General features: G+C 54.9%; 1 protein-coding gene across 1 annotated transcript; it reads right to left on the bottom strand.

Annotated features, from left to right (window-relative positions):
* Positions 1 to 208: 208 nt before the first annotated feature.
* Positions 209 to 11,061, bottom strand: LOC102574418 (zinc finger protein ZFP2). Its single transcript, XM_059714260.1, has 9 exons — positions 9,161 to 11,061; positions 8,432 to 8,599; positions 7,598 to 7,808; positions 7,079 to 7,162; positions 6,399 to 6,571; positions 5,776 to 5,902; positions 3,953 to 4,069; positions 2,079 to 2,263; positions 209 to 1,593 (listed from the first exon to the last, which is right to left on the bottom strand). Exons 2-9 carry the CDS (start codon positions 8,558 to 8,560, stop codon positions 307 to 309), a joined length of 2,313 nt encoding a protein of 770 aa, XP_059570243.1. The 5' UTR covers positions 8,561 to 8,599; positions 9,161 to 11,061; the 3' UTR covers positions 209 to 306.
* Between the last annotated feature and the right edge of the window lie 95 nt (positions 11,062 to 11,156).

Raw genomic sequence — 11,156 nt, 5'->3', positions numbered from 1 at the left:
GCAGACACTGGTGGGTGCTGAGCAGGTATATATCCCCAAACCCTTCCTGTATTGCTGGCAATATTCTGGACACTCCTGGATAGCGATGCACTGGTGCTGGGCAAGTTTGAAGGAGTGGATGAAGCACTTTGCTCAATCTGAGCGCTGATGTGGCTTCTCCCTTGTGTGGATCAGCTGGTGCTGGGCCAGGTTAGAGGACTGGTTGAAGCTTTTCCCATACTCCAAGCACCGATATGACTTCTCCCCTGCATGGTTGAGTGGGTGGTGGACCAGACTAGAGAAATGGGTGAAGCTCTTCCCACACTCCTAGCACTGATGTGGCTTCTCCCCTGTGTGGATACGCTGGTGGCGAGCCAGGTGGGAGGACTGAATGAAGCTTTTCCCACATTCTGAGCACTGATGTGGCTTCTCCCCTGTGTGGATACGGTGGTGCTGGGCCAGGCTGGAGGACCGAGTGAAGCTCTTCCCACACTCTGAGCACTGATGTGGCTTCTCCCCTGAGTGGATACGCTGGTGCTGAGCCAGGCTGGAGGACTGAGTGAAGCTCTTCCCACACTCCAAGCACTGATGTGGCTTCTCCCCTGTGTGGATACGTTGGTGCTGAGCCAGGGTGGAGGAGTGTGGGAAGCTCTTCCCACACACTGAGCACTGATGTGGCTTCTCCCCTGTGTGGATACGGTGGTGCTGAGCCAGGCCTGAGGAGTAAGTGAAGCTCTTCCCACACTCTGAGCACTGATGTGGCTTCTCCCCAGTGTGGGTACGCTGGTGCTGAGCCAGGCTGGAGGACTGAGTGAAGCTCTTCCCACACTCTGAACACTGATGTGGCATCTCCCCTGTGTGGATACGCTGGTGCTGAGTCAGGCCTGAGGAGTAAGCAAAGCTCTTCCCACACTCTGAGCACCGGTGTGGCTGCTCCCCTGTGTGGATACGCTGGTGCACAGTCAGGCCTGAGGAGTTAGTGAAGCTCTTCCCACACTCTGAGCACTGATGTGGCTTCTCCCCAGTGTGGGTACGCTGGTGCTGAGCCAGGCTGGAGGACTGACTGAAGCTCTTTCCACACTCTGAACACTGATGTGGCTTCTCCCCTGTGTGGATACGCTGGTGCTGGGACAGGCCTGAGGAGCGAGTGAAGCTCTTCCCACACTCTGAGCACTGATGTGGCTTCTCCCCTGTGTGGATACGCTGGTGCTCAGCCAGGCCTGAGGAGCGAGTGAAGCTCTTTCCACACTCTGGGCACTGATGTGGCTTCTCCCCTGTGTGGATCAGCTGGTGTCGGGCCAGGTTAGAGGATCGGTTGAAGCTTTTCCCACACTCTGAGCACCAATATGGTTTCTCCCCCGTATGGTTGAGCTGGTGCTGGACCAGACTGAAGAAATGGGTGAAGCTCTTCCCACACTCTGAGCGCTGATGTGGCTTCTCCCTTGTGTGCATGCACCAGTGCCTTGCCAGGTTGGAGTGGTTCGTGAAGTTCTTCCCACACTTGGTGCAGCAATGCTGCATACATTGTTGCTGGGACAGGTCTTGACAGCAGATGAAGTTTTTCCTGCCCTCACTGCAGCGGTGTGTCTTCCTCCTCAGGTGGATGCACTGGTACTGAGACAGGGAGAAAAAATGGGTGAAAGTCTTGCCACATGTGACACAGCTGTGCATGATGTTTCCCACTCTGCACATGTAGGTACTTGATCAGGTCTGTGGGGCACACAAAGCTGTTCCCTCATTTAGTGAAGAGGTGGGGTAGCTCTCCAGAATGGGTCTCATGGTGAGCAACCAGGGTAGAGAGGCAGGTGAATCTCTTCCCAGTCTTGGGTGCATATATGGGACTAATGTAATTTATCTTGTGAAGAGCCAGGAGTAATAGGCACTTAAAGGTTTTCCTGACCTTTGGGGTGGGCTCTGCCCCTGTGCTTGCCAGTGAGCTCCTGCTTCCCTCTGAGGCCCTCCCCAATGCTTTGGCTTGGATGCAGTGCATCTTTCCAGTGACTCTTGAGGTCTCTCAGCTCCACAAATTCTTCCCTGCACCCAGGGCTCTTTCTAGGCTCTGCCCCTTCTCCACTCTCAAGCTCAACTGGAGACGGTACCTGGTTCATTGCTACATTCTCCTTCTGCTTTTGGGGCCTCTCCTGACTCTTGTGCCATGGCTCTTTTTCAGGTCTCAGGGAGTCCATCTCACCCAAACTCGCTAGGGAAGACTGTGCTGGTTCCAGGTCTGCAGACCTTTCCTCAGCACGCTGCTCCTCAGCTCTGCTCAGCAGCCAGGCACCTCCTACGTGGGGAACAGAAACTCCAGATTAGTCCCTGCTCTACTGGCAGCGGGCTATTACTGCTATTACTTCAGCTGGGATGGGCCTCAGAGCAGGCCTGGACCTTAGCACTTGTGTTCTCTCAAGAAAACAAGGTCTTCCTGCCACAGCCATCGCTAGGGGTGTGCGGGGCCTGGGGCATATCAGTCTGTGCATGGCCAGGGGGTGGGAGAAGCAACTGTCGGCAGCAGCATCAATGATGGGGAAGGGGGTGGTGAGCAGCTGGAGCCTGTGGTGCTCGGCGGTGGCAGAGCTGGTGGTGCTCGGCAGTGGTGATGCATGGTGGCCATGGCAGGGCCTGTACGGCACTGCCCGCGGGGCAAGTTGCCCTGATTTGCCTCCCCCTAGGGATGGCCCTGCTTCCTGCCAAAACCACAAGTGCTGGGGGTACGGGAGGAGCAGGTCCCAGTGCTGGGCTAGTGTTCCCTACTCAGTGGAGTTCAGAGCCAGACTCTTAGAATTTCTGGCCCAGCTGTCCATAGCATCGCCCCAGGGCCTGCTGGGACAAGCACACGTGGGACACGTGTGTTAGGGCAGTGTGAATAGCTTCTTGCTCTAATGGGCTAAAGATGAGGGGAGGACTTAAGAGCTGTGGCTCTCTCTTCTGAGAGGAGCAGGGCTGTGCTTCCTGCCTGCTTCCAGGGAAAGGTCGTGTTCAAGAAACGCACCCACAGAGATTTCCTCTGCTGATGGGTCCCAGATGGCCTCCATATCACAGGAGTCTTCAAAGGGTCTAAGGCTTTGGCATGAACCTGAACCAGGACTCTGTGCTGAGTCTCAGGCTTTGTGACACTTCAGGCCTCAGAGAGGAAACAGGATGGGGGCAATTCTGGTGCAAACCACAAAGGATTCACTTCCCCCCACAACCTGAAATCTTGTTAATCCCACCTATGTCATGGAACCATTTAATGCAGCCTGAAACCCTGGTGAAACTCTTCTTGGCTTCTAGGTTAGCCTGACCAGGAGAAGCCAGGGAGACCCTCAGTTTCTTTCCTGTCTAACAGGAATGGCTACGCAAAGCCTCTGTATACCATGCTGATTTCAATGGGGGACTACAAATACCATCATACTCTGGAAGAGGGTGTAACAGAGGTATGGCTGCCTTGTGCTGGGGAATGAACTCTTATATTGCCAAGTGAAGATGGAAACTTAAGATCATGGCAGCCTAGGGAAACTGGATCTAGGCCAAAAAAAAAATCAAGACAGCAAACCTGATTGTCCCCTAACATCTGTCATTAGGAAGGAGTAGAAGGGAACAGTTGCTTGTCTCCATATTGTTGAATTCCATAGGGTGGAAACACCTGCCTGGACACATTACAGCAGGGGTGGGCAAAATGTGGCCCAGGGGTCAGATGTGGCTCGCCAGGCCGTTCTATCTGGCCCGTGGGGCCCCTAAAAAATTTAGAAAAGTAATATTAACCTGCTCTGAGCTGCCTGTCTTGCGGCCCTAGATGGATTGCTGAAACTCAGTAAGCAGCCCTCTGCCCAAAATAATTGCCCGCCCCTGCATTACAGCATAATGTACTGTGTTTGAGGTCAGCACCCTGGAATGGCTGCACAGAGCAGGCCAGCAGTTTCCGGGTCCCCCTGGCACTCTGGCCATGGAGCTTTACTGAGAGCAGAGTCAGGTGGAGGGGACAGCCAAAACTCACCTGGCAGCAGGTCCTCTGATCTTGAGATTTCCCCACAGACCTCATCATCACAGATCCAGAGCTCCACTTGTCCTTGCTGGATGCTGCAGATTAAGTCAGGTGTGGGACCCTGATATCCTGTTTGGGCAGTGGTTAAAGAGCATTTGTGACTGGGTACTGGATGCAGAATCACCAGCCGGGATTTGGGGAATGGATCCAATGAATTCAAGGTGTCTAGTAGGGTGTTGATGGACAAAGGAGAATGGGCATTGGAGAAAGAGAAGGCACTGCAGGGAGAAGCCTTCAAGAGATGATGGTTCTTGTCACCCAGGTGGTGGAGGGATGGTCATAGGAAACAAAGCACAAACCACTCCTGATTTAGAAAGGGCACTAAACTGACAGTATCACCAGGGACAGGCATGGGGATGCAGTGATCCATGAGGTACTTGGTACCAAAAACATAAAGCTTTCAGTGTTTTCAAAGTACCAAGAAGAGATATTGGACACACTTGTGAATGGATAATATTTACCTTATCAGTGTAATTCCGGGACAAGGAGTGAAAATGAGCTTAATGAAAGGACTTGTGGCAGTGAAAAGCATACATGACAGGTGGCTAACAATGAGACTTTTTTTGGGAGAGAGTAATTCATCATCACCAGGGCCAGGAAAAGATGATTTCATAATAACGGTAGCTGCAACTGAGCAGTCATCCCATCCATTGGGAAGATCATACCAGGAGGGGAGATGAGTGCACAGTTTGGCAAGTACTACAGGGTTTGACACAGTTTCTGGGAGTCATGGATATGGACAAAAGGAGACACATTTCACAGAATGTGAAAGGCCATAATATAGAAATGATCGACATGGTCTTTGTTGAGCTACAGAAAATATTGAAGCACTTCCCTAACAAAATATTCTGGGGGAAAGGGAGGGAAAAGAAAGCATCAGAAAAGTGAGCTGACCTAGTAAAAGCTAAGTACTTCAACCCTGTGCACAACCCAGAACAAGCCCTTGTATTAAAGAGCCTCTGGAAATGAAAACTGCTTTTTACTAGGTCCTGCAGCTAACCTACTTCTTTTTATCAAAATGATGGGAGTCTGATCAGCAGAGGGATTTTAGGAAGCCCACAAGAAAACTTTTGAGAGTGGCAGAGGGAGCTTGAAAGCACAGATCTTAACAAAAATATAGCAAAGCCAGAGTCTCTGATCTATGGAGATGAAGACGATAGGAAGGAATGTGGACAGAAGCTTCCAGTGACCCCTTGGTAGAAATACCCGGGTTATATCACATGTACATCTGTCACTAGAGAAGGAGTTGAGGAAATGTATCATCCCCCTGTTGTAGCAGCAGAGGCCGGTAAGACTTTCTATTAACTTCTGCTGGGTCATAATGAAAGGAGAAAGGGAATTTAGATATCACAGCACTAAGCATGCTAGGATTGTTAAATGTGTTTGGACAGGACACACTAGACCAGACAGGAAGGAAATCAGAATAATTCCCCAAGAAACAGCTCTTAGTTAATTCATGTACAATGAACTGGAGATGATATGAACATGCTGAGAAGGCAAAGGGAGATCATGTTGCCAAGAAACTGCTGCATATGGAAGAACCAGGAATTACAAGAATGGGGAAGACTCCAGTCAAGGTGGCTGGATTAAATGAAGAAGGATATATATCAATTTGAAATGTGAGAGAGGTCTGATCACTGACAGAACAGTGGGGAGGAAGTGGATTTAAACCTCCAGCTAAAAGTTCATGAGGATGAGGCTGGTGAAACTGGGAAATGACTACAAACCTCCAGAGTTCACACAGTTTCAAGGAGAAGCAAAAATCAGAGCTTTACCCAGGGAAATGAGGGTTTGGTAATTCTTCATCATCTGATCCCAGTAAAGCACCTTGTCTTCATCTTCCAGCAGCTCCCACTCCTTCCGTGTGAAATACACAGCCACGTCCTCAAACACCACCCAGAGCTGTAGTCACAAGCGTTACACCATCAGTGTTTTCTGTTCCAGCTACTTCCAGCCTTCACAGCCCTATCTGGAATCGCTTTGTATTACAACTACAACTAATTGCAATCTTAGCCATGACAGGTAAGGGTACACAATTCCCCAGGCTTCAGCTGAAATGTGATGTGGATGCAGCTGTGGACACAGGAGTTCATGTGTCAGCTTTAGCCCAGCTCATCATGTTCTATTTGCTCGGTTCTTCAAGGCAGCCTGGGCAGCACTTTTAGAAACAGAGCCCTGGCTCTCTGACCAGGCCTTCCCATGCCAGCACCCCTGGCGTTCTGCATGTGGGAAAGAGCTTCTGCTAATGCCAGCTTGGTGTGCTTGCAGCCTCCATCACCACAGACTTGATGCTATTTAGGCCTCTCTGCTCCACAAATTCTCTACACTACCCCTGGCTCCTCCTGCCCTCTGCCCTAGCTGTACTCCCACCCCCAACTAAACCTGGTGCCTTGCTCACCTCTAAGCTCCCCACATGCTTTGGAGGCCTGCCCTGCCTCTTCTGCACTTGCCCTGGCTCAGGCGTCAGGGAGGCCCTCTCCTCCAGTCTCCCTGGGGAAGTCCTCTGCAGTTCCAAGTTTACAGGTTCTTCGCCAGGAGAGTGCTGCTCAGTTTTGCCCAGGGTCCCAGCACCTGCAGGGTGGGAAAGAGAATGCACAGGTTAGCCCTGGTGATGCTGGTATGGGGAAAGCCCTGCTAGTCTCCTGTCTTGGCCTGGGATCAAGGCAGATGGAGGCTTCAGTGTGTGGAGGAGGGGGGAAGAAGGAAGACTCAAAATCCTACAGCTCCAGCTAATAGACCTCCACGGTCATGAGGCTGGAGATGAGCCCGAATAACTCTGTCCCAGCATGGGGAGGTGATCACAGCACTATGTCAGAGCCTTCAGGGACATGACTCCCTGAGAGAAAAAGCTCAAGGGGAGTTGGTGCTGTATTAGCATCCACATGTTAAGGGCAGGGGGAGAGGAAATGCAAGGTCAGTTTTCTCCTGGGCATGTGAAATGATTCCAGGGGCACCAGAAGAACAAGAACTGCTGATTTGCTGGAGCACTGAACCCATCAAAATGTTGTGGCAGAGAGATTTCTCCACTGAGGGACGGTGCCTCCTGCTGCTGGAAAGGGAAGAACCACCGCTCCTTACCTGCTTCTGGGCCTTGTCCGGGGCACCAGCCTGAGCAGCTTTCATGTGCTGACAATTCCCAGGTCTCCTTGGTTTCAGGGAAGTCTGCAGTAGGACAGAGGTCTGGGTTAGCTGTACTTGAACCAGCCAGAGGCCACTGGGGAGTCTCATTTCCCCATCACCTGAACCAGCCCCTTATTGGGCACAGAGGACTCATGGGGGCATAAGAAAGTGTCCAGTGAACACTGACTCTTGGAATGTGAATTATATCACTGATTGTTACCAGGGCAGCACAACAAGGCCCAAGCAAGAGCAAGCCTCTCTGTGCTGGGTGCTGCACACATGCAGTGAGAAAGATCAGGGTTCTCAGCCTCAGAGCTGCCCACACACAGGGATCAGGTCTGTCCCAGCTCAGCCACATGGTTATGAATCTTGCAGCCTTGTCACGTGCTGGGGCAGACATTCAAGCCTCTCCCACTGCATGCAGGACAGACACGCAGGCAGTCAAACCCACGTGGAGGCCTCCACCCTGTATCTCACCTGACTCCTGGTGGGGTAGGGGCTCCTCTCTGGGCACGTGAGGTGGCTTGTCCCAAGGCCCCGAGATTTCCATGTCTCCTGACTCCTCCAGAGGCCTTTCCGCACAATGGGCATTTGGCAGCTCTGCCCAGGAATCACTAGGTTCCTGCAGTGCCCCAGTTTGCTGCATCTCGTCTGAGGACACTTCCTCGGCCTCCCCACTCATTGCGACCTGGAAACCAGATAAATGAGTCACTGGGGAGCCTGGATCTGGGAGAGATGGGGCTGGGAGGGAACATCTCTCAAGCACATGGAGACAGGGACAGCAGCATCCATGATCAGGATGAAATGTTTTCACCTGCAGCTTCTCATCCTCCTCCTGTCCCAGGGTCATGCTGCACCCCCACTCCCAGCTCTGCATCTCCTGGAGCAGGATGGATAGGAACTGCTCCAGCACCACCAGCTCCAGAATCTGCTCCTGACTGTGGCTCTGGAGATCCAGCCAGTGCTGGCTGAGGTCCCACAGGTGGCCAAAAGCCTCCCGTGACCCCTTGGCTTCTGGGTAGCAGAGGCACCTGAAGCATTGAGACCAGGTCCTGGGTGGGGAGGTCATCCTCCAGAGCTGTGGGGTCTCTGAAGGAATCTAAGCCTCGGGAAGGGAGCTGCATGGCCTGCATCATCTCCTACCCCCGGATCTCCTGGCACTGGACCAGCTCCTGCAGCTGCTGCTTTACTGCACGTGGTGCCGACCACCTCGGGGATGCTCCCTGACCCCAGGTTGGATGACAGGAGGGAGCTGTCCTGCCCCCCGTCTCCTGCCCAAAGACCTCCTGGGTCCTGCTCCTCCAGCTTCACCTCAGGCTGCACCAAGGCTGTGAAGGGAAGGTCCACAGCTGCCATGGGCTTCAGCTCAGCAGCCACTGTCTCCACCAGGAAAGGCCTCACCCAGCCGGGGCCCTGGGCTCTCGCTCTCCCTGCACTCATGCATGGCACCTGCCGACAGTGTCTGGTCTCCAGGGCCACCTGTGGGAAAGGAGAGAGTACAGATTTCACCACCTGATGAGAGATCCGGGACCGTGATCCTGTCCCTGCCTTGAGGTCTGCCCAGCCCCGTCACCCCCGGCTATGCCCACTCAGAGCAGCCTCAGGGTTGTCCTCGCTTCCCTTCCTGCCTGACGTACGCAGCAGGAACCGGGCTAGCTCCAGAAACCCCCAACCACAGCTCCTTCCCCACCCCAGCCTCACACCTGCTCTCAGCCTCCGCCAGGCCCTGCTGTACCTGCTAGGCACCTGGAGTGGCCCATGTCCCACATCCCCACTGTCCCTCCAGTGCCCTCACAGCGCTGACTCCCCTCTGCCACAGGGACACAGCTGCCCTGCCCAGCCTCACAGCCCCTCCCGCAGTGCCCTGCACATGGCCCCAGCTCCTCTTAGCCCCAACCCACAGCCACGCAACTGCACCACGGCCAGGTTGCGTTGGTCTGGACAGTGTCTCCCAACACCTCCCGGTCACCAGCCAAGCCTCCTGCCCCACATCCCCTCATGAGCCTGTCTCCCAGGGTCCCTCAAGTGCCCCCACAGCACCTGGAGTGGGCACAGCTCCTCCTGCCCAGCCCCACAGCCCAGGGCCTCTTCCTAGCCAGAACCTCTGGACACGTGTCAGGGCCCAGAGCCCCTCACCCAGGTGGGGTCTGGCTCTGGTCCGGGGACAAAACCCTGCAGCCCCCTCCCCACCTTCCTCCGGGGGGATGGGCAGGGTCTTCGCCCCCAGGTGTAAGGCTGCAGAGAAAGCAGCACACATCTCCTGCTCCCCCCCAGCCCAGCCCTGCCCTGCCCCATGCCCCTCACTCTCTCTTCCCTCCCTGCAGTCTCCAGGGCTCCTGGGAGCTGCAATACAAACCCTGGGCTCCTCCCACCATGGAGTCAGCCACAGGTCATACCTGCTGCAGCTCCCCCTCTCCCTGCATTAACCCTTTGTTGGCAGCAGCCGGCAGGGCAGGGCAGGGCTGCTCCAAGGGGTGGAGACCCTCCCCCTCCCCTGCTGGGCTCAGGGAGGCACTAGTGGGGGGGGGGGTTGCCCCTCCCAGCCTCACTCTGCTCCCAGCCCCCTTGCCTCAGTTTCTCCTGCCCAGTTGTAACAACCCCCTGCAGTGTCAGGCACAATCGCTACAGCTGGGGAGGAACTGACTTGGTATCGACTGTCCCAGGGGTTAGGGTCAGAGGCCAATGGGAAGGGACAAACACAAGTCCCTAGGCATAAGGACGTTCACTTAAAGCAGTTTTAAGGACAAGATTGCTTTTTGAATGCAAGTCCAAACCAAGGTCTACCGTGTGCCATTCCCCCCCGCCCAGCAGGTCAGTCTGCAGGGAGAGAAAGATGGGGGGCAGAGGGAGAAAAAATTATGTGCGGGGGCATGCATGTGCACCCCCCCAGCAGGTAAGTCTGCGGAGGAAGAAGCAGGGGAGCGGGGTCCAGATCAAGGCCCCTGGGGTGAGGAAGGGAGTGGGGCCCCGGCTGGGCCAGGTGGGAGGCAAGTGGAGTCCCAGGGCACATGTGTCCGTGATCTGCCAAAGCCTCTCTCCTTCAGGCAGAAACCTCCAAGAGCACGTTTCCAGCCTAGCTGTGCCTCTGTTGGCCTACACAGGCCCCATCACATTGCAAAGCATGCCCTGCATCCGGGAAAAGCCATGAAATGCGCTTTTCCCGGATGCCATGAAATGGGCCATGAAAAAGCCATGAAATGGGCAGTCAGGGGCTGCCTGGACTTCCCTTGCACTCTAGCTGCAGTTGGTGAATTTGGTGCTGGGGGCGGGGGGTTAGACAAGCCACTAGAAATCAGAGCAGGGATGGGACAGACCTCCCCCAACACACACCCACCTTTGGTGAGGCTGGATGCAGGGGGACCCCCACACGGTGGGCACCATTAGCCGCGAGGGACCTCCCTGTGGATGACTGGCTGCTGGGGGGGCACGTGCTCCCCCCCACTCAGGGGGCAGCAGTCACCCACGTGCAAGACTAAGGGGGAGCTGATTTACATTTGCATGGCTGCTTCGTTTTTGAGCTGGGTGTCCTGCCCCGCTCCATCTACCCCACTGCCCCTAGGAAGGATGGGAGCAGCCATTCTGGGCAGGTGCCGGAACAGCTGCAAAGCGCAAAGACAAATGCGCTTTGATCGCTACATTTCAATGTCTTTGTTTTACTGAGATCTGGGGGCGCTGAACCAAATCAACTCGTCTGCGGCCCTGGAAAGTGCCAGTTACCTGGGATCTGACTTCCCGGTATGGCAATCTGCACCAAGGACTACAGCCACCTGCCTGCGGACGTCACCTATGACGTCAAGATTCGCTGCTGCTGCCCCTCCACCAGCAACACAGCGCCCGGGACAGCCGGCCCGGCCCGGCCCCCCGGCCACGGCGAGCACCCGAGGCAACAACTGCGCTAGGAGCAGACCCCCAGCCCCGCAGCGCTGCCCCGCACCTAGACACAGACTTCCCAACACCCCCCGCGCTGGCTGCGTCACGGATCTCCCGCACGGAGCACCCCTCCCCCTCCCCTACAAACCACTCCCGCCCCGAGAAC

The sequence above is a fragment of the Alligator mississippiensis genome, chromosome 11, assembly GCF_030867095.1.
Source record: "Alligator mississippiensis isolate rAllMis1 chromosome 11, rAllMis1, whole genome shotgun sequence".
Taxonomy (NCBI): Eukaryota; Metazoa; Chordata; order Crocodylia; family Alligatoridae; genus Alligator; species Alligator mississippiensis.
Note: the sequence above shows the minus strand (reverse complement) of the source record. Positions and strands in the feature narration are given on the sequence as shown.

Bases quoted from the DNA above. Each gene is read 5' to 3' on its own strand.
- LOC102574418 (XM_059714260.1), bottom strand. From the start codon at position 8,560: ATGAGTGCAGGGAGAGCGAGAGCCCAGGGCCCCGGCTGGGTGAGGCCT. The intron at 4,070-5,775 runs GTAAAGCTCTGA...CTGCCCAAACAG, and splicing joins CCAAACCCTCATTTCCCTGG to GATATCAGGGTCCCACACCT. The intron at 2,264-3,952 runs GTGAGTTTTGGC...TTCCCCACGTAG, and splicing joins ATCAGAGGACCTGCTGCCAG to GAGGTGCCTGGCTGCTGAGC.